This window comes from Telmatherina bonti, assembly GCF_933228915.1.
Source record: "Telmatherina bonti genome assembly, chromosome: 14".
Taxonomy (NCBI): Eukaryota; Metazoa; Chordata; class Actinopteri; order Atheriniformes; family Telmatherinidae; genus Telmatherina; species Telmatherina bonti.
The window spans coordinates 22061362-22083876 of record NC_136612.1 but is presented as its reverse complement, the minus strand read 5'-3'; the positions used below and the strand labels follow the sequence as shown (position 1 = coordinate 22083876).

The 22515-nt window shown below is 36.3% G+C and overlaps 2 protein-coding genes across 2 annotated transcripts; one reads left to right on the top strand and one right to left on the bottom strand.

The window, feature by feature from the left end:
- Positions 1-8355: 8355 nt before the first annotated feature.
- Positions 8356-11189, top strand: LOC306765121 (lipid droplet assembly factor 1-like). The gene is made up of 5 exons (XM_079252484.1): positions 8356-8449; positions 9949-10051; positions 10153-10321; positions 10411-10556; positions 10657-11189. Exons 2-5 carry the CDS (start codon positions 9968-9970, stop codon positions 10714-10716), a joined length of 459 nt encoding a protein of 152 aa, XP_079108610.1. The 5' UTR covers positions 8356-8449; positions 9949-9967; the 3' UTR covers positions 10717-11189.
- Positions 11190-13243: 2054 nt separating this feature from the next.
- Positions 13244-18294, bottom strand: LOC306765029 (ER lumen protein-retaining receptor 2-like). Its single transcript, XM_079252361.1, has 5 exons — positions 18077-18294; positions 15999-16099; positions 15743-15901; positions 15376-15628; positions 13244-14440 (listed from the first exon to the last, which is right to left on the bottom strand). Exons 1-5 carry the CDS (start codon positions 18165-18167, stop codon positions 14406-14408), a joined length of 639 nt encoding a protein of 212 aa, XP_079108487.1. The 5' UTR covers positions 18168-18294; the 3' UTR covers positions 13244-14405.
- Positions 18295-22515: the final 4221 nt, after the last annotated feature.

Sequence of the window (22515 nt, the reverse complement as noted above, 5' to 3'; positions counted from 1 at the left end):
ATGTACAATATTCTATACTGCACACGTGTGGGACAGATTAAAATCTTTCAGTTTTCATCTGTGCTAAAGTTCTATTGTTTGCAGCTTGTCACAACCATTATTCCTGGGAGTGGAATTGGAAAAACTCTGTTACCTCTGCATGTTGGATAAGTAAACTTATATATAACTGTTAGATGAGACATTATTTTATTCCAATTAATGATCTTTCATTTTTTTCAGCTCACATGACATTTTTATTTCATATTTACATATATTTTATTTATGCATTTAAAAGGGGCTGTTTATATGAAATGCATTAAATAAATTAAACTTTGGTTGCAGTAAAAAAAAATCATTTTAGTCTGGATGCTCTTTTTCAACAATAGATTATATAAAATGTAGTTCCCTTTCTGATGCTGATTTTCTTTGTTTAGTTTTAACTCTTACAGAAAACTTCACTTAGAAGTTTGGTTAGGTCATTTGGCATCAGTAGATTTCATATATATTTAGGCCCAGAGTTGTTTCAGTGTCTTGTACACCAGCACTAATATTTTTAAAAAAAAGTAATTTGGCACACATGAAATGGATGTGAAGATCTGAGAACCAGTGTCCCTTTTGTCGGTCAATGTGAGCACATGAGCAGCGGCATTTTGAGTTGGTTTTAGTTGTCTAATTTTTTAGTGAGACTTATAAAACCATACAGACAATAGTCAAACTTACTGACAACAAATACATGAATATTTTTTCTAAATCATGTAAAGCCATCAGCCCCCTTTTTCTAGATGTAATCTTCAGGTGGCAAAAAGCAAATTTGGTTACTTATTTAATATGCTGTTAAAATTTAGCTCAGAGACCAAAATTACAAATTTCTGTCCTTTTTCTGTCTCCTGCGTCTTTTATGCGCGAAAGTAGTTCATTTCTAGGACACTTAAGGACCCATCACTTGAAGCAAAGGGAGCAATAGGAACAGGAGTAAGAGGAAGAAAAAGAAGATGGGGAAGACGAGGACATCTTATGTAGAGAATGCAAGAGTTTTTTGTATTTAAAAAACCCTCCATGTTTTTGTAACGGTTGTCCTCTGCCATGTTTGGTTTAAGCTGTTGTGCACGTAGCATATTATATGTAATATGTTTTGTGTCCCTATTGTAAAACAAAAACATACAAAAAAATGCTATGAGAGTGTGTTGAGCTAGTTCAAACAAGCACCAAGCACGTCTCCAAAACTAACATCAGAATGAACTCTGAGTGAACACTGAACTCAGCACTGCCCACCAGCGGATTAATTGACTTTATAACTATGTCAATTTAAAAAGACACATGGGCGTATGAATGGCTGCAACGTATAACAACACTTGAAACAGACATACATATAAGGAATGGGAATTTTACGTGATCCGAGGTGCATCATGGGATACCTGGGACATGTTGATGTCTACAATAACTTCCAAAAGTATTTCACTTATCTTTACTGCCATCAGTTCAAGTGTTTGTTGTGGTGACAATTTAGACCAAAACTGGTTTTTGTTTTGTTGTATTATCAAGTGATACAGTGCCTTGTATAATTGGAAAGGGGAGAAGAGAATTGGAGTAACATTTCACCACTTTCCTGCTTGGATGAAGAGAGAAGACAGAAGAAATATATCTAACAAAAGCATATGTGTAAAATCAGAACACAGTTGCAAATGTAACTAAAAATTTTTTGAAGTTTAGCATAATATACAGCAAAATGCCTAGGCCTGTGTAATATAGTATTTTATGTAAAAATCAAAAAGTTTAAGATTGGAAAAAACAAGGGAGTACTTTTTACAGATGGATGAAGGGATGGATGGATGGATGGATGGATGGATGGATGGACGGTTCGATTGTACTGCATCTTTGCATTGCTGACACTGTGGTTGCAAGAGGTGGTAAAAGTTATCACCCTTGGCGGTTAAGATCAAAACACTGAAAACACCAACGTCTGCTATGGCCGATGTAAGATGCCTATAATGAGCACCTCACAAGTTTAGCTTTGCATACTTGTGAGCAAATCACTGTGCTGTTATTTTCCAATTTGTAGATATGCAGCTCCTGCACCCATCTATTTGTAAATTTGACATGGGCTTCTAAGGATTTACAGTTTCTAAACTGATCTGCTGTGTAGGCACTCATGCCACAGACCAGGTAGACAAAGACATGGCAATTTGTGGTAATTTTATTAATTATCATGTCAGTTTTGTGGAGATAATGTTCTCTGGCCTTGTTGGTCAGCATGTGTCTGGAACTCCTTTTCTTTTTGGTATTTTGGCATGTTTTCTGTAGCAGCACTGTATGTCCCAACTCTAAAATGGAATAAAATGTTGTTTACATTGCGACAGATGCCAACATGGCGTGCTTGTCCCATAATGCTTAGCGGCTACCGACTATTATGTATGAAAGTGAGCATGAGTAAGTAGAAAACAAGTCCTTGAACTACAATATATTTGCAGTACTGGTCAAATGTTTGGACACACTTTCCCATTGGATTTAATGGGAAAGTGTGTCCAAACTTTTTACAGGGAGTGTATATAATTACATTATATGTTAGTATTGACATATGATTGAAACCAAGAATTGATTTGTTTTAAAGGAGTCACAAGTAAAACAAACAGTACGTAATTAATGGCTATAATGTTTCTAATAATATTGAAAAAAACATCAACAACAAAACCAGGATACTAATTTGGTAATCGAATATTGGGTGCAGTTAGGTGCTGCAAAGTTAAGGCTACATTGATCTCCTGATGTTTTTTTTTCTTCTAGTTGTGTCATGTAAGGAAAGGTGAGGAAAACAATGAGATTAACAACAATGTACAATAAGGGACAGCACTGAAAATGTAGCAAGTAATTATGGAGAATTCTGTACACACTTGCACAACCCATTCTGTTGTAATTCCTCTGTAACTCTTGCAGTACGGTTCACTGAGTTCACAGTGTTTTGTAGTCTGAAGGCTGGATGCAGTCTTGCTCCTTTTCTCTCTCACCAAATCCGTCCTCAGAAATCAATACAAAATAGTGTGATTAATTAGTATGGCCAGCAGCTATAAGGGCTCTAAATAAGTTGTCATTGCTAGTTCCCAATTTGCCTTTTCTGGGTGCAATTTGAAATCACACTTCCATATCACTCACTTACACCTTGCAGTTAGGCGTCTACATATGTTTAACCCTATCAGAACTCGATAGATGACACTTCATAGAGTATTTATGGAAGTAATAATACCAGAGATTTATACTCATATTGAAAAACTGAATTGCAGAAGTAATAAGGCTCAGCCCCTCAGTATTCCTATTGTGTCTGTCTTCACAAAGAAATGTTCTAGTTGCCATCTAACAGCACTTATAGAGCAGAAAGCTGGAGATTGTTGTCATCATTTCTGAAAGCCATTTCAGCCTGAAGGTTGTAAAATGCAGCAGGAAGACCCCTGCTGGATCTCTGGAAAACTGTGACAATATTTCTTTTGAAAAACCAGCCACAGCAACAGTTCACAGATCAATCAGATCAATGTTAAACTGTGTCTGCTCATACATTAACCATCATGGATTATACCACATGATATGTTTCGTGCATGTCTTGCATGTGTGCATGGCAAATACTTCTAATTCAAAACATAGTTTCTGAAATACATTATTTGCAATTATTTAATTTTCTGCTTCAGGAAAATGAGATAAAAACTCATTCTGAAAGAATCTTCCAACTTCTGCACAAACAAATGAATCCATTTTGTCACCAGATCTATGAAGACAAATCTGTGTTTTATAGCATTATTATGTAGAGACAGAAATGGAAGGCCAGCTATCCATTATAGTTAGTTGCAGTGGACTTTCACTGATAATGAGTCATATATCAGAGAAGAAGCATGTTTGAGGTGGAAAAACAGAAGAGCTTCCACTAAAACTCAAAAAGATTAGAATCTTTTAATGTGAAATATTTTGTTTATTATTGTCCAAGATCTTGCCTGATAGATATTATCGCACTAATACGTTGATGTATTAGCATGCAGCATCAGTTTTACATGCTGTGATTCTAAACAGTGAGAAACCATAGTACTTCTATACTGGCAGTGTAGTATATATACTACATAGTATCTATTGCAGTTACACAATATGGCCACAGAGAGAATAATGCCTACATTTAAGAAATATTCTATATCTAGATCATCAGATTTTTTATTAAAATAGATTTTTCTGATACATTCAGGAAAATATGATTTCACAACTAAATGCGAAATAATTTGATTCAGCATCTAGTATTGGTGGACTGTTTGGACAAAGTTTTTCTGGAAATGTCCGTCTACATTTACAGTTCTGGAGTTTAAAAGAAATGTCAATAAAGCAGCTTCTGGTTTTCACTGTAAAATGTTTTTGCATTTAGTGCTGGAGTCTTTGAGTTGTAGCTGTCAGCAATTCTGTCACATGGTGTCCAAACCCAATAAATGAAAATGGTATGAGTACAACTCAATACAAAACACAAATCTGTGTATAAAGTCTAAATTTAAATTTTTAAAAAGTTCTGGCTTCAAGTAAAAAAGCTCTTTGCATAAAAGGCTAACTTCAGAATATCTTCTGCTAGTTGAGCATTTATATGAACAACAATTCTGATGGCCTCATAGTCATTAATTATAGGATAGAGCTTTCAGCCAAGGAACATGTAGGCCAAAGAGCATCCAAGAGCCTACATATTACTGCTTTCATCCAGTGGAAGCCTCAAGATGACCTCAAGAGCTCTGTAGTATTCCCCTTTTCGACTCCAGTTTTTATGTCTTTAGGTTTTTATGTCAGCCAGTCAGTTTTACTTTGTATGGCTGAGAAAGTTGGTTGACAAGTTTTATATTGTCTGGCTTTAGGTCACCATGAACTAACCAATATCTTTTAGTCCAATAAAAGCCACCAGCATCTGGTGAGCAATCATCCTGAGAGCTGAAAGAAGTAGCATGAAATTCTTGCCTTTTGCCAGGTCAAAAATGCTTATCCAACTTTTCAAAGCAATACAGAAGTGTCCTTTATACTTGAAGCTTTCTATGTACCTCAGCAAGTTGATTTGTCAGGATCAAGCTGGATTAGGGTTTTTTTTTGTTTTTTTTTTAACATTTTAACAGCTCTCTTTTACCTTCCTGGAATGATGTTTTTCGACCATTTGTGCAGCAAGTTTTATTTGTGTCAAGTTTTGTGCATTTGGCCACTATTTGCACACTTGCCAATAAAAACATCAGTATGATACATATTTGGGTTTCCATCCAAAACAACATGTTATCTTGATGGAAAATAATCTTTTCTTTTGAAGTTTCCTTTTCTGAAGTTAGAATGTTTATGTGATTCTTATAATTCTTTTCCAAAACCTCTTTAACAAGTATTATAATGTTAAAGATATGGCTAATGCCGGCAATGTATAGCTTAGATGTTAATGGTGTCATGTTTGAAACGTCAGCCTTGATGTCACTGATATCACATTGTCAAAGTATGCAACTAAAAGGGAGGAGGGGATCTGAAGCTGAACACACTACACACACTTACATGTGAAGTATGGAGAATTTTGGTGTAAACAGACCGTACTGAATCAATAATTTTGTCTGTTATATCTTTGCTTGATTTCAGCTGGAGGTAATTAAATAACAATAATAATAATTCATTTTCCAAACAGCTTAGTCTAATTCAGGGTCGCAGGGAAGCTGAAGCCTATGCCAGCAGTCATCAGGCGAGCAGCGGGTACATCCTAGACAGGTTGCCAGTCCATCACATAATAATAATAATAATAATAATAATAATAATAATAAAAGCATTAGCAGGGTGCTTTATATAACAATTTCAAAAGGTACTGTGTAAAATAATTGAAAACTGAATGTCATGATTCTCATAAATCAACATTTCAGCCACTATGTTTCTGTAGCGTGATACAAAGAGAAGATGTCCTCCACTACACATTTAATTTTTAGACTTTTATTTTGATCTGCAAAGACCAACAAAAATATGTTTTAATACCAGTTCGCCACACACAACTGCGTCGCGCTCATATGTTCTCATTATCTTAACACCGCGGGCCCTTCGTTTTAACCCTTTCGCTCACTCTCACTCACTCTCACACACACACACACACACACACATATATATATATATATATATATATATATATATATATATATATATATATATATATATATATATATATATATATATATATATGTATGTATGTATGTATGTATGTATGTATGTATGTATGTATGTGCGTGTGTGACGGTTCGGTCTTTGATCAATGCAGCTCCACACTACTGCGGCTCCATAAATGACAGTTCACCACCAGGTGAATTGCAAAGGGGGTTTATTGCTCCTGCAACACAGCAGGCAACACAAAACAGCGTGAGATGGCACCGGACTCCGACAATTTGCATCACAGCAAGATGGTTTCTCCTCTGTGCTATCTCAGCAAATGAAACAAAACTAAACAAATTGTGGTTACATAAAATAAAATACAGAAAAATATCTTGGTGATCGTATAGTCTATATTTCTCCATAAAACATATTAAAGCTCCTCAAATAATCCAATTATATATAGCATTAAACAATGCATCCAAAGCTGAGAACAAATTAAGCTATTTAACAAAACATATAAAGAAACTCAGTTTCCATAGACATATTATTAAACAGAAATATTATGAGAGTGAACATAAAAATGCACAACACATTACCTGCAACACAGCAGGCAACACAAAACAGCGTGAGATGGCACCGGACTCGGACAATTTGCATCTGAACATGTGAGAGAAGGTAACATTTAAGCTAGGTTAGCTTAACTAAAAAGTTCCCACAAAACATGTTACAGACTAAAAACCAACTGTGAAAGCTCAACCCAGCAGGCATAATACACAACAAAACTATACACAGCAGAATATTAAACATAAACACGTGAAACGCTCCAGAAAATCAATATTTGCCTCGGACTCTACTTTGCCATAATTTAATATGGACTTTTGTACTCATATATGTAACATACATACATACATACATACATACATACATACATACATACATACATACATACATATATATATATATATATATATATATATATATATATATATATATATATATATATAAAAATAGTCTATGCTTGCAACTAACTAGCCATTTTTAGCATGTAACCTCCTGTTAACTGAAAAAGAAACGTTTATACAGCAGAACACATAGAACCTGAATTATAAACACAATTTTAACATTTTCACCGAGCAGTTCCAGTTCCCAATCTCCCTTCTTACCTGCACAGAGTAACAAAAATGTGTTTTAATACCAGTTCGCCACACAAAAACACCTTCGCGCTCATATGTTCTCATTCTCATTCCCTTTTCTGCTGAAGAGTTCTGCGAACGCGCCCTCTGCTGGTCAGTGTTTGACACTACATCTTGCTGGAAAACATTAAATTTCTGAACAATAAATCGACCTTTCTTCATCAGAAAAACAGACACTTTTCACAACCCTTCGAACATTACCTGTACTAAGTACAAATATTATTCATCAAACCAACATGAAAATAACTTTAATTTAATTACAGGGACCTGCTGATGGCTCTGTCTGCTACATTACCTTGAAAACATGAAATGGACAAAGTGAAACATTTCACTGTTTAATAAGAATGGTTGCAAATGGTTGCTGTTCAGCAGGATGCTTGTTTCTTACTGGCTGGAGTCCATCTCAGCAAACAACAAAGCAACAGTCAGTCTTCACCCGGAGTAGGTTGGCTGTCAATTAGGCTACAGGGCTACACACAGACAGCAATGGTCAATCCACGTAAACAGATAACCATGCATGTTTTTAGACCGCTGAAGTCCACGTTTTGGACTGTTAGTGTGGAGACTTGTGCTTAGAAATGGCCTCACTGGACTCTGCTACTGTATTTAGCAGTCTTACGTGTGTCCACATGGTGGCAGAAGCACCCAGGAAACAGACATGATGTTTGCTGAGCATTTCCATGCTGCTACTGAAATGTGCACATTTAATAAAGCTACACATCACAGCAACGAGTCACTGACAATTAAAAAAAAAAAAAAAAAAAAAAAAAAAAAAAGTGAATCACTTTCTCATTATTATTCTTTGTTCTTATTTTAAACACTCGATGCGTTTAATCTTTTCTAAAACACAACTTTTATTTAGGATAACATAAACTAAAATCCCTTTACTTTCCTTTGTGTTTTAATCATATGTAAAGATAAGAGCAGAAATTGCTGCATTTCCTCCGTCTTGTGCTGCAACTTGTTTGCTAAACGGCAGAGGGCAGAAATGATGGCCACAAGCTTTTGGATTCACTATTTCGAAGGAGGAAGATGGGGGAGGTAAAATGACAAAGGGGTGTGTTTGTGGGTCTCTCTGGGTGTGTTTGTGGGTATGGGGCGTCGGGAGCAACAGCGGGACTTTGGTGCTGGGTGCTGCTGACTGTCAAATCACGGAGGACTACTGCATTTTTCAGGTAGGCTGTGTATTCCTACCAGCAGAGCTTGACTTGGAAGATTTAGAGTTCAGGTCTTTTCAAGTGTGTGTCCGAGGTGCTGTAATGAGGCCCAGCTAGTTCAAATTTCTCAGACTTTTTTATTAAAACTGAATTAGTTGGACTGAAGAAACAGGAGTAGCAACCTTGCGATCTTGCGCACGCGTAGCTTCGCTTTGTCGGTCGCGTCCATACTGTATGGTCACGTCGCACATTTACTCCTGGAACAAAGATGAGCGAAACTATTGCCTCCTGTTTCTTTTATTATTTATTTTTTCCAACGAAACTGTTTGTGACATTATTAACATATCCTCCCAGAGTGGTTAATTAACGTTTTAGAAATGTCTTTACAAAAACTCCTGATTTGTTTCTTTCTTTTTTTTCACCCATTTCTCTCCACGTTTTTTTTTTTGTTTGTTTGTTTTTTGTTTTTAAAATTTTGGTCCAAGTTGCTTATGGTAGTTCATAAAACAGGACCGAATAAAAAAAAAAAAAAACCTGATGAATAGAAGTCGCCTTAACTGAGGTATCAGGTCTCCAGCCAAAAAGAATTGTGAAAACAAGACTTCATGTTATATTTCCACAGGACTAGTCTTTTTTTTTACATGCTTAACCATACATTTTTCTGTCTAGCACAGCCCGCTGTGGGAGTTAGAGCTAAGTAAAATGTCAATGAATTTAGAGTCATAGTTATGCTTCTATTAGCCATGAATTATCTTCTTTTTTTTTCCATCTCTCTACTTGGAACATTATTAATCTACTTTAAAGTGGACCAAACAAGACAAAGTCTGGCACAAAAGCAACTGCTGTAAAGAAAATTATTTTACTGTTTTGAACTTCTAGTACAACGCATGATTGTAATATAGAAATGTAGTTTTACTTAAGTTGTAACTGAAAACAGCATATTTTGATTTGTCAAACCAAAGATGTCACCCAAGCCTCCGCTTGTTGGGATGAAGTTGAGGCAATGTTCATAAAAATGGTGGCAACGGGCAGCATTTAGTGCAGGAAAAGAAGCAGGTCCAGTCAGGTGCAGCCAGTGTGTGCAGCTGGTTCTGGGAGGATGTGTTGTGTGTGTTTCAGTCAGTTACCTGTCCTGACTGAAACACCATCTGAAACACCATCAAGCATCCTCAATGCTGGGTAGTGATAAAATCTCACAAGTCCAAATTTGACCATGTTGAGGTCCCAGTATTGCCCGTGTATGTTACAAATACATGTATGTCACTGAACATGTTACCACTGTCATGTCATATTTTCATACTCACAAAATTATTTTGATACCTTTATCTTTGTCGTGAGTCGGTGTAAGTGTGCAGGAAGTATTAGTGACATGATTTAGTCAGTTGGCTACTTTTACATTGCACAGCTTCCAGTGGACTTTTGCATTCTCATAGAGGAATAAAGTATCACACCAATCCATCAAGTCACATCAGAGAGTGATTTTTTTCCTTCCAGCTTCACTCCGTTTCTTCCCTTAGTTGGTTCAGGTGTGTGGAGATGCAGCGCATCAGCAGCAGGTTGATTGAACAGTTTGGGGAAAGATGGGCAACCCTGTTGAACCGTCTTCGTGATGACCCCAAGGTAACCCCAAAAACTTCCCTCTGCAGCTGCCTCGATCTACTATATTGTGTGTGAGTTCACTATTTCTTCCGTTAATGCCTTTTCCGATTGGTCTTCTACAGATAGCCCAGCTGATGAGCACAAGGATCGGCGAGTACCTCCGCAGCCACCCCTTCGTAGCTCTCACTCTGCTGCTGTTCAGTGCCATGGCTGCATTGCCCGTCGGAGTTTTCCTTACTTTTGCTATTGTGACCATTGTTATGTCAGCAGTAGGTTTTGTTTTCTTCGAGGGTAGGTACACACAAGTCAAACTGCACCTTGTCATTCAGATGTGTTCTTCGTTTGCTGCCACTTATCTCTCATTTCTCTGTTTCTCTCAGTGTTGCTGCTGTTTGTTGGAGGTTTGGCTCTGCTGTCCGTGCTTGGTGGCATCGCCTTCTTCGCCGTCCTGGCTTCAGTCGTCATTAATGCTTTCTTCATCACTATCCCAAGCTTACTCAGGCAAAAATATCCACATCTGACAAAGGTTGTGTACAGTTTTGCTTATATATTATACAGATTAAACACAAATCATTAGTTTTTTTATTGCAAATGCATTATTTGTCTGATCCTTTCCCTCCTTCTAGAGAGGAGTAAACCACGAGAAAGCAAGTGAAGGTGAAACTTCAGGGTCGAAGGAGATGTAAAAGACTGCTTTGTCCTCCTCTGACTGAAGCTGTGAGTCCACACTGGTGAAGCTGGATGGTACGGATCCAAAGATCTGATCTGTTGGTACTGCATGGTGGCCGAGTCAGGTGACCTGCTGTGGTAACAGATTAACTAAACATAAAAACATGGTTTCTGTATGTCTGAACCTTTATAAGGTTGTTGCTATAATAACATGAGTTTAATTTTAAAGTTTGTAATGTATGACTTACCTTGAGCACCAAAGGACTTCATTATTTTCATTTGCCTTAATTATCAACTGGTTTGTTTTTACCATGAGGTACCATGTCAGCAAAACCGTCCATAATGTTACCAATGTGACTGGGTTTTTATCTGGATACTCATGTAGTTCCATTGATTGTAAGATTCACATTTTAATAATATTCAATGTTTTTCACTTTATTATGTAAAAACATTCTAAGACTTCATGTACAAACCTCTAAAAAACACACTTCCTCAGTACTATGCAGTGTATTTATTTTAGAATAAAGTGTTTTGACTGGATTTTTATCTGTTTTACTTCAGTTGAACAATAAATGAAAGTATAAACAAATATGTGCATGATGTTTGTGTTTTATATTGAATTAAAACTACCCAGAAAAGTATCTCAGGTTGACCTGCTTATCAAACATTTTATTCCTATCTTTATAAGACAATCTCTGCTGTCATATTATGTCTTCCTGAGGCTGGAAAATGACCAGTAGTGGTTTTAATGGTTAGAAGTTTTAACAGGAGACATATTTCACTCCACCCCTAACACTGTGTCAGGGTAAAGAATCGAAAAGTAATTCAGTTCTTGCTTATCAAAGCATTCAGCCATGAACTTTCCTGTAACCTTGAGTGATCTGGGTGTTTTCTGAATTAGTTGTGACTTCTGTCTTTTCTTTTGCTATGTTTACTCGAGTCGTTTTTTTGGCTTTTCACCATCCCTCCTTTTCTTCAATGAAGGCTCTTCATCTGATCGGCATCTGATTAACACATGACAGATTTATTTAACATTTTCTTTTTTTATTTTTGGCAAATAAATGATCAAGAGATTAACCGTAAATGCAAACGTGCAGAGTGTTTAATTATAATTATTTAGCTTAAACTGCCATTGATCATCACTTTACACAGTGACAACTGAGGAGGTTATTTATGTTTTGTGAGTTTACCATTTTGCACTATGAATGAGCTGCTTTACTGTTGGTACTGAAATGTGTCAGTCGTGGTTTTTACTCTGCTTTTTATATGATATTTCAGTTGCTATTTTGTGTGTCATGTGTCTTAAAACAAGTACATAATATAAATATTTAAAAACCCAAAGCATTAAAATCTAAGTGTTTAGAATGTTTATTAGTTTTTCATTAAAATAAAGTTACGGTCTTTCCAGAGTAAATCAGGATACGTGTTAACGTGTTCTATCCTAAAAAAGAGGTTAAACATGGCAAGCTTCTCTAAATAAAGTATTTGCTCAAAACTACATTTTAACAAAACTTCTTCATGGCCTTGGGACCAAAAGTGAAGAATAACCCTAATACAAAAGACTTAACACTGCTTGACCAAAACATTAATGCTATCTGCCTAAACTGTGTAGGCTGCCCTGATGCTGCAGGATTATTATTGAACTTGCTGTATCGAAACATACAAAACATATTTGACTTCATCAATCATGAATGTTAGAAAGTAATAGCTCTTTTTATGTTATGTTGTGTAAATTTCAAGCTATTTGATATTTGAAATAATAAATCAACTAATATCTGCTGACAGTGAGTTGTACATTTCTAATAACAGAGTCTTTAAATAAATTCTTTTCAGAAGAACAATTTTTCTAGCTTGTGTCTTCAGGAAAGAAAAATGTTTTGAGAGACATGTTTATTGCAAACTTTGACAGTTCTCAAAGTTTGCAATAAACGAGCAAGTTTATTGTAAACTGACCCAGTTTCTAACTGCATTTCCCGTGGTTTGTTCCCAGTTTCTTCAGTTGGTAAAAAGCTTGTTGACCTGTGCAGAGATCAGGTGACATTCCATCTCTTTGCCTTCAGCTCTCTGATTTGCTTTCGCAGAATGTTTTGGATCATTATTCATGTGTCCTTAAAAGCACAGCCCTGCCAGCTTTGCAGTAATAAGTGGAAACAAAGCAGGAAATATCAATTAAAAAACATTCTGAACCACTCCTCATTTGCGTCAGTAAACAGCAGTAAATAAGTTCGGTTGATACTTCCAAGAACTATGAGGCTGTTCTTTTTGTATCTGAATCAACTTTTGCCATTATTCTGTTGCAAGGCTGTGGTTTCATAGCCACAAAAATCTTTCTGAGAGCTGCTGTTTGTATCTGTAATAAACTTTAATGTGATGTTCTTGAGTGTTATCACTGGCTTGTTTCCTGATTAATCAAACTACCAGATAATACTAAATGTTGCATTAACTTATGCAAAAACTACTAATCCACAGCTCCAGAGGTAGTAGCTGTTATTTAAATTATCTTTTAACTAACTTCAAAAATGAAACAACACAAATGCTGGGTGGTTCTCAAAATCTTTAATGGAGGTGATATCATGCAAATTAAAAGAAAAGGGGGGGAAAAAAAGACAAATAAAAAAAGGAAAATAATCTTTGAAGAAATACTATTTAAAAAAATTAACAGGAGGCTTTCAAATTTACCAGAAATGCACCCAGTGAACACCGTCGCACCTACTCAGTTATTTAGCAACAAGACACAAGATGAAATGTATTTAGATGCTCACTTTGTGCTTGCAGTCACCACTGAAAGACGCTCATGAGTTTGTCACCGAGTTGCAGTAACAGCCGAAACAATGTCTAGATCCCAAAAGTGAGAAAATTTCCCATTCAAGATAATTCTTTTAGATATTTTTCGAAAATAGAAAAACAGATTGAGTGAACAGAACACGTCGAAATCCAGACAAAACAAGCACCATTTGAAAATACTGATGCAATATGACTGCTGGCATTTAAATAATTTAATTCATGAAACCTTTGTTAAGATCTCCTTGAGACCCTCATTTATTTAAAGTTTATATTTGAAAAAAAAAAACCTAATCTGTTAAAATTGTTTTAGTTGCATTTATAAGACAACAACAATAGTAGGCTGGTGTGACGTTGGCCTTTAAATGTTTCTGTTGGCATACACATATAATTGCCTGAACAAGTAATGCAAAAATCAGATGAAAAAAAAAAAAACAAAATACTGTGACAAAGTGGACATAATCCTCATCAGGCACACGGATACATTACTGATTATCTCACTCTTTAATAAGACTGTACATTTTGTGCATTTCTATGCCAAGTCAAACAAGGTACTCCTCAGAGTCGACCTCATTTGTTACAATAAAAGAAAAACTAAAGAAAAATAAGCATATGCACCTCACGTTTAAAAAAGAAAAAAGAAACAGTATTCTCCTACTGTGAACATGAATGAAAACAAGGTTAAGGCAAGATGCTGAACACAGAAATCCAAAAGATAATCTGGGATGATCTTTGTTCAGCTCTGGTGTTTGTTGGCATTTACCAGTTCCATCAGAAATTATCAAGAAGACTAGTGTTTTCTTCCCCTTCCGCAAAGCTGGCTCTCTGTCTCAGGCATCCACTGCTTTAGGTCACAAGATTCCACATATTTATCTCTGCACCCCCCTGGAGTCTGCTGGGAGTCGCCATCTCCATCAGTCTGTTGTTATGCTGGCAGGCTCAGTTTCTTGCCTTTCAACACTGCAGGACCAGAAGTTAGACAGTCATCACTGAGAAACCATCACTTAAAAAGGCAAATATGCTTAATAAGATCAACAACTAAATGAAAATTACTGAACAGAAGCAGGTAACTATAAACAACAAGGCAATCAGAAGTTCCCAAATAAGTTTCCCAAGAAACCTACAAGTTTCTTCACAAATGCAGTATTTTTCAGCCTTTATACTATGTTAATAATAGAAGCTTCTTTGTGGTGGTCCTGTGTTGTGATAAAGCAGCATGTCATCAATGAGTGAAAAGTTTTTAACTAGCCCCAGGCAATTTCTTCTGAATGCAACTTCAAAAATTATGCATTAAAACTTCTAACTTCCTGGATTTTTACTACAATACATTCCTTTATATCTTCCAGGGATTGCAAACCCACCAAGTTACTGCGGACGGATGACAGCATAAGGAAGAAATTTTATCTGAAAAGACCGTAACTTTGGAAAATAGTTACTTCATTCAGGAAATTTAGATTGCTGAAACCTCTGATCATTCAAGGCTGAACTTTACAGCAAGCTTTTCCAAGGAACAAAGACATCTGATGACAATCTCCTCCATCAATTTTACTCAAAGATGTTTTGAGGGGCCGCAAGGACGGAACGAATGATTACGACACGCTAGCCTTTAAAGTTTACAGTTTATAGACATGTGAATGTTGCGTGAAGAGAAACTTTTAAAAAATCTCATTATTTAGTGCTTCGGTCAAAGCTTTAATAAAAGCGTAACAAATGTACATTTAAGATTAAAGTTTATAGGTACAACTGGTCTCCTGACCTATTTAAGTCTGCATTTCCAACAATAATACAGATATTTTTTTCTTGTCGTTTTTGTTCTGATTTGATATATCAATGATATCACATCATCATTACATAATGGTTAAAAGAGGATTGGACAGTATCAGCAGAAAACCCACCTTTGGTCACATAAAGGTAGAAGAAGTCACAGTAGAGGACAGTCTGAACCACTCCGGCCACAATGGCGATCAGGTCAAAAAAGCCCTCAAAGTAGAAGCGCCAGATCCAGTTGAAGAGATAGAGGGCCCGGTACAGGCCCAGGGAGAACAGATAGTGGGTGGTGATTGTCTCAGCCTCACCAGTCTTGCTGATCATAAAGAGCTGAGGCAGGATTGCCACTGACTCCAAGTAGATGGAGAAAGTCCACAGGATCTAAACATAAAGATTTCCTTTAGATGAGCAGGAGCCAAAATATTTTCACAGTGTTGGGTTAGTTATTAATGTAATAATACACTCTTTCCGTACAGTGCAGCAAGCTGAACTCACCTCTAGGATAGAGAAGTCGTGATTTATGAGAACAGCAAGGCCGCCAACGGGAACAAGCAGGAACTCCACTCTGAAACTATCGTGGTTGCCATCATAAGTGGCTCTGAACTTCATGTAGATCAGGTAGACTGTTGCATATGAACAGCCAATGTAGATCACCTGGGTGAAAAAGAAAGGATAAAAATGTAACAGCTAATCAGTGGTGGTACAAAGTGAAACTTGAGACCTGAGTAATTGGTCGAGATTGGTGTCTTACCTTCATGCATGTGTTGTACAGAGAGATGAAGGAGATGAGCAGATCCAAATAGCGTGTGGTGAACACAATAGCAAACAGAATTTGGCTCTTTCCAGAGATACCTTGAACAAAGAAATCAGCAGATATGCAGTTTAGAAGTGGGCAACACCAGAAACTTCAGAGCTGAACAATCCATGAAAAGAATTTCCTGTTAGACTAGTGACATCTGCTGGACATGACATGAAAACATCTGAAAATCAGAAATGAGAGCCCAATTGCAAAATATTCTCACCATTTAAGACATCGTACATTATGCACTGTATTAATACTCATTTATACTGAAAACAGGGCCAACCAAGCAAGAGCAAAATTAATGAATTTGTCTTTATGAACCTTCATATGGACCAAAACGATAAGAAGTCTTTAATTTGTTTGAATAATTGATCTAATCAAAGTTTAAAGAAAATGATTCCTCAGGCTTGCTATAGTGCATGTTTAATTGTTTAAATCCAAGTCACTGAAATTAAGTAAAGCTACATCAGACCTTCGCCTTGCAACAATCAGAATGTGAAATTTCTACTAATATTGGAATAATTTCCAGGGAAGCGAACTCGCTGCCTTTCTTACTCCAACTTGAGGTAAAGTATTTGGGTTTTAAACAAAGTCATTTTTTGGTCATGGCAGTGTAAAAAGGGTAAATTGCACTGGGTGCAAACCTGCTCTTTTTTAAATAAATACCTTGATAGTACTGCTTTTCATTACATTTCAAGCACATAAATAAAATTGGCTTCACAGATGTATCTTCAGATGGATGCACGCTTAATCTGTTTATACTTGCTAAATAACAATCTGCTGCCTTACAAACAACATTCCTCTACCTAAAAGTTTAGGCTTCCCCAAATAAAAAACACCAGAGACCAAATACTTACACAGAAAACTGTGACCACATGCATCTCTTATGCAGTGGCGTCTTATACATATAGTCTGTTACAATTTTATTACTGCACTGTTCATGTAAGACTCCCACTACACCAGAATAAGTTAAGTCTTAGGTCCTATGATTCCTAACAATACTAAGTAGTAGTATTAAGGTAATCAATTAATTATATTTTCTTTGTTTTATTGTCCTTTTTTATGTTTCTTTTGCACCTTCCTGTAATGATTTTGATGTTTGACCAACGTATGGATTGTGTCCTGCCTTTTATTCTATATATATATATACACACACACATAAAATTTAAACTTTGTTCAAATGAAAATAACACTGACCTATCATTATGATTCTGACTAAAGGCCCTTGGCATCTCTGAAGGTATAGTATTTTCCAGATTAAAACACACTGTAATGCAAACGGGATTAAATAATCTTGTAATAACTCCAGGCAATATATAAAAAATGTAGCTGTGTTTTAGGCTGCAGCTTACAGTAAACACGATATCCTTCTTGAAGAACTTAAAAAGTCCAGCCATCTTAAAGTAAAGTAACTTTTAGCACGTTAGCTACTTCCGTAGCTTCTTCTAGAACGCCACGTCAGACGGCAGACCAAAGGTATCGAGCCCTGAACCTGGAGTGATCATAGTGAGATGCACTGATGTGATGTGCAGAGCTGGGAAACGACTCAAATGCACAGAGGTGAAACTATGGATTATTATTAAAAACGTTTGACTCGTTCATCTTTTTATTTATTTGTCTGTCGAGCTGCTGACGGCAATCATTCAGTCCAGAAGTTTACAGCTATTTAACTCAAGCTTGCAACTCTAACACAGATTTCCAGTGATATGATTCGTTTGGACATGTTTATCAAAAAATATCTTATTGATTTTCACTAAACATGGAAGTAGTTGGATTATGATAGAAAGTCATATGTAATGTTAGCTCGTTGCTACCAGCAGTTAGCCAAGTGACTAATTTTAGCCATTAGCCAGTCTCAAATGAATGAGAAGATATCATTAGCATTTGAAGCTAGCCATCAGAGAGATTGCTTAATAATACGCAAATGTAAAACAAAAATATGAGGAACTAACGAAACGAAGAGTTAATGAGTGACACTAGCAAAACAGCACTATGGGAAAACTGGTCAAATAGAGGCTATGGCTTACCTGCACACGACCTGCTTTTCCATATTTTGAGAAGCAGGATGATGATAGCAGCCAGATGAGAGAGGTCTCCTGTAAGTCTGAAGATATTCATTGCAACAGATTTAGCAAGCAGACAATGCTAGAAAGAGGGAGCAGACGTCACTTTTGAATCTGGAACAGTGAAAACTTTCTGCAGTTTCGTGAAGCTTTTCCTGGTAACTTTGGGGCACACGGGTCAACGGTGTCCACCGGGTTGAAAATATGGCGAGGATGCGGGTCGACGTGGAAGGGGGCGTGGCGAAACACAACGCTGGATGCTGATTGGTTCAAACTGTGAATGACAGCACAAAATGATTCGCTTTTAAAGAATTAAACTGGGCTGTGGAGGGAAACAGATGGACCCCATTGTATGTTTTATTATCTAAAAATTAGGACATAAAGAATATATAAAAAATAAAATAAAATAACTTTTTTTTTGTAAAAGAAGGCTTGTACTTGAGAAGCATTTAATTATATTTTGTTGCATAATGTTGGATTAAGCATTTTGAGGACTGTCATAATACTCAACTTGAAGCCACAATATTGCAGTAATAGTGTTAGATAAGTTTGTAGAGCTACAAAAGTACCTAAAGTTTGAAATAGTCACTTTAGAAACCTGCCTGGGATGTTTCTACTACTCTTTTACTGTACATCTTTAAATTATTATTCACCAGATTAGCAGTAGAAATAATCATGAGGCCAGTCACTCAAAAACAACAACAAAAAAGCAAATAAAATATGATGTTATATCATAAACCAGACTACTTGAGGAGAATTATGGAGGACATCACACAAAAACCGATTCAGTTTGTGTCCCTATAAACTTGCAAGACCGCAGCCTATCTCTAAGATTTTCTATCTCAGAAAGAGCTGACATGCTCCCTAATTCACCAGTTTAGAGTCTGAGGTCAGCTCACCCTGTTCAACAACAGCATAAATAGTTATCCCTATCTGTTTTTCTCCAGAGATAGGGCAGTGCTCTTGAAAAATAGCGCACAAATCCCCCAAAAGACTGTACATTTTTTCGTGAGGACACAGTTCTTAAAGCACTGTGCTGTTGATTCAAAAATGCACTTTAATTTCAAATTTTAAACTTTGTTTTCAAATTAGTACAGATGGAGGAAAATCACCACACTGCACTGCAAAATACAAAACACATTTCTCTCACTGTGTTTTCACATAAAGTACAAAAAATGATGGAGTCCTCAAACACAAATACATCATTTGAACAGACCACGAGCAGGTTTATGGCTTTGGACCGAATGTAAGGGCTGGGTCTGGGTCTTAATCTGGGTTGTCTACATTCACGTCTTCTCCTTCCAACATGACCTCTTGCTCCTCTGACATCCATTTTGAACCACTAATGCTTTTTCTCAGTTGTTCATTAGCAAAAAGTGTTTTATTGTAAGCTTTGTCTTGCTGTATCTTCATTGTGACAGCTGTGTTGCAAGTTGTCCAAATTCTGCCTCCAAGTGTTTTGAATAGTGTGCAAAATGAGTAAAAAGTGTGTTCAACTGAGCAAAAAAATGTGCCCCGTATTTTGAAAAAAGAGCGTAAGACTTTCAGGAACTGTGTGCAGTCCATTAATTGTGTTTGAGGTTTTGACGTCAGAGTCCTGTTTTTAAGACATATGTGCAATCAGTTGGTGACTGAGCACAATCAATCAAAATTGGTGTCATATTAATCCAGAAAAACTGTAATATTTCAGTTCTTAAACAGCGTCCTACAGCCTGTTAAAATAGAATTGTGCACTCTGTAGCAATAGTGCGTTCTTTGTCTGGCCAACAGTATTAACTTATAATTTATTTAAATTTCTCAAAACTTTCTAAAATGCCAAATTAAAAAGCTCGGACAGCTGAAACACCAGCTACAGGGCAAACCTCAAACACATTTCAATGAAAAGAACTCATTGTATGAGTGATTTCTTTATATATTTTCTAAACTAAAAGTTGTTGCCTCATCAGAAAATTTTAGTTGCATGTTTTCTGTATATTTCTATTTAACAAAGTAGTGCATTACTTTATTACCATGTGGAAGTGTCACAATATTTGTACATGCTTTGTATTTTTTGCACTTTTTCTGACCACATGTGTCTTCCCTAGATTGCACCACCACTGGTGCACAGAGTTGACTTTCTGTTTGTTCTTGCATTGTCTGAGACACTTTCAGCATTATGTAATAGGTGTTTTATTATCCTTTTATTAACATGACCAAAGTTAGACTCTGCCCCATTAAAACTGTACAATCTAAAGTAATGAATTTCTTTAATATTGAAATTATTCATGCCATTTCCTTTTTTTTTATTTTTATTCTTCCTTTTTTATTTTTTTTATTTATTTTTATTTTTTTTATCTCTGAGCTGTTGGCCAAATATGGACAAAGCTAACTGCAGCTAAGAGGGTCTGCTTCCCCTGGAAGGAAGTGGGTATCCTTCAGAAAAGACGTGCCACCAGGGCTGATGTACAGTCAAAATACAGACCCTCATATATTTAGATTATTAATTAATGTTTTGAATTTTTTTTTTAATGTTCAGGGCAGATTGCCAATCCTGTAGCACGAGGGGTGAGCACAGAGCAGAGGAGGAAGAAACATGAATGGTACAGCCCAGAATAAGTTTTTCATTTTCATCATATAATGTGAATAAGACAATTAACCAAATTAGAAATTTAAGATACTTGGTAAGATGAGAAAAGAAGGGATCAGTGAAGGAACATGAAACGCTGGGAAGACAGAGGTTTAATCATGGACTTTGTTCATCACATAGAATGGGCCGTAGGAGAGGGGTTGCCATTGTAACATCAGGGAAAGTTTTGTGTGAAAAGTTTCTAGAAATATAAAATAACAGAAAATAAATACTGATTAAGTGGGGATTAGAGGCAGAGTTGGTCACTATTCTCAATGTCTAACCCACACTGGGTCAGAATAAATATTTTACAGGCAGTTGTTTGATTTAAAAACATAAGAGGGAGAAGATATTGTAATATAGGAAGGACAGCTCATATGGAGAAAACTAAACCCCAAAGTAAAATACTTCATAATTCATCACATCATTCAATCAATTTTAACCAGAATATTGTTTTTAATGTAAAATAAGGACAGTTACAGGATTAAAAAATGAGAAATTGGAAACAAGAGATTTATTAGAACATAGTCCAATATATGCAACTCTTGATATGTCAACAATTACCAACCCCTGTCTCAGAGGATCAAAATTCAGCTCTGATAAACGATACTACTTCAGAGGAAAAAATAGCTATTTTGAGGTTGAAGATGAACAAGGCTCGAGGCACAGATTGAGACTGAGAAATCCCAACTTTACAGAGGGATACCTACATTTCCCTTATTCCAAAAGAAGGAAAGGACTATCTGCTCAAAATATATAATTTAGTGTTCCTGATCGAGATTATGTAAAGATTATAACTCAGTTTAGATACTTGGTTTACTTGGAATTTAGGCTTAATGATGTGTGTAAGCGTCCATCTGTGTGTTATTTACATAAAAATACATGTATCTGTAAGGGAATGTGGGAATATATATGTCTTTGTATATGTATGTATGTAGAGGTGTGTGTATGTATAGATGTGTATGTATTTATCTACATCTTTCCTTCTCTCCCTCGTGTGGAGTATTGTTATATTTTGTTTTCTTTCAATTTTGTTTATGAAAAGGAAAAAAATAATGAAGAAAATAGGAAGTATGCAAGGAGGAAGTGTCATTTACTTACTTCCCATGTTGTCAGACAGTCAGCTCTCTTCATTCTGGAAATCATGAGATCTCTCATAAGCTGTCAAACTACAGACATGAAGCAGCTGTTTTGGATTTCTCTTCTCCTCACCCACCTGCCTGGGACTGGTAAGATTTGCCTCCTTTTGATTCGTCTTCTGGGAGATATCTCAGGCATTTGTTGTCCCCATCAATAATGAGAAATATTCACTCCAACATTGACTTACTGCAGTTCTGTGGTTGGTCTGAAAGACTTTGCCTTTAAAGAGTTTGGAAGTTGTGTTAGTAAAGCAGGAATGCTTTCTTTGTCTGTGTGTGTGTGTGTTTGTGCATGATTGTGTAAAAGAGACTATGATGGACCTTACCTTGCCTTATTTTAATATGTATGAATTGGTTTTTATTACGTAAAGCACTTTGTGTTGCCCTTGGTATGAGAAGTGCTTTATCAATAAAGTTTGATTTAATATGGTAAAGACTAAATATTGTATCGATTACGTGTTTTTTTCCCTGTCTTCCAGAAAGCAAAGAAAAAGCAGATAGCTGCTTTTTACAGCCAGACAAGGTGATCTGGCACCAAATAGGAGAAAATGCTCTTCTTCCTTGTCCCGTCACTTCACTCTGCTCAAGCAGAGACTGGAATCATGTGTGGTTTGTTTTCAAAGAGAACGGCCATAGTCGCCTCAGCTTGACTGGAAGAT

Coding starts and splice junctions, on each gene's coding strand:
- LOC306765121 (XM_079252484.1), top strand. CDS start 9,968: ATGCAGCGCATCAGCAGCAGGTTGATTGAACAGTTTGGGGAAAGATGG. Junction 10,322..10,410: donor AGGTTTTGTTTTCTTCGAGG/GTAGGTACACAC, acceptor TGTTTCTCTCAG/TGTTGCTGCTGTTTGTTGGA. Junction 10,557..10,656: donor AATATCCACATCTGACAAAG/GTTGTGTACAGT, acceptor CCCTCCTTCTAG/AGAGGAGTAAACCACGAGAA.
- LOC306765029 (XM_079252361.1), bottom strand. CDS start 18,167: ATGAATATCTTCAGACTTACAGGAGACCTCTCTCATCTGGCTGCTATC. Junction 16,100..18,076: donor GAAAAGCAGGTCGTGTGCAG/GTAAGCCATAGC, acceptor TCTTTGTTCAAG/GTATCTCTGGAAAGAGCCAA. Junction 14,441..15,375: donor CTACCTTTATGTGACCAAAG/GTGGGTTTTCTG, acceptor CTGGTCCTGCAG/TGTTGAAAGGCAAGAAACTG.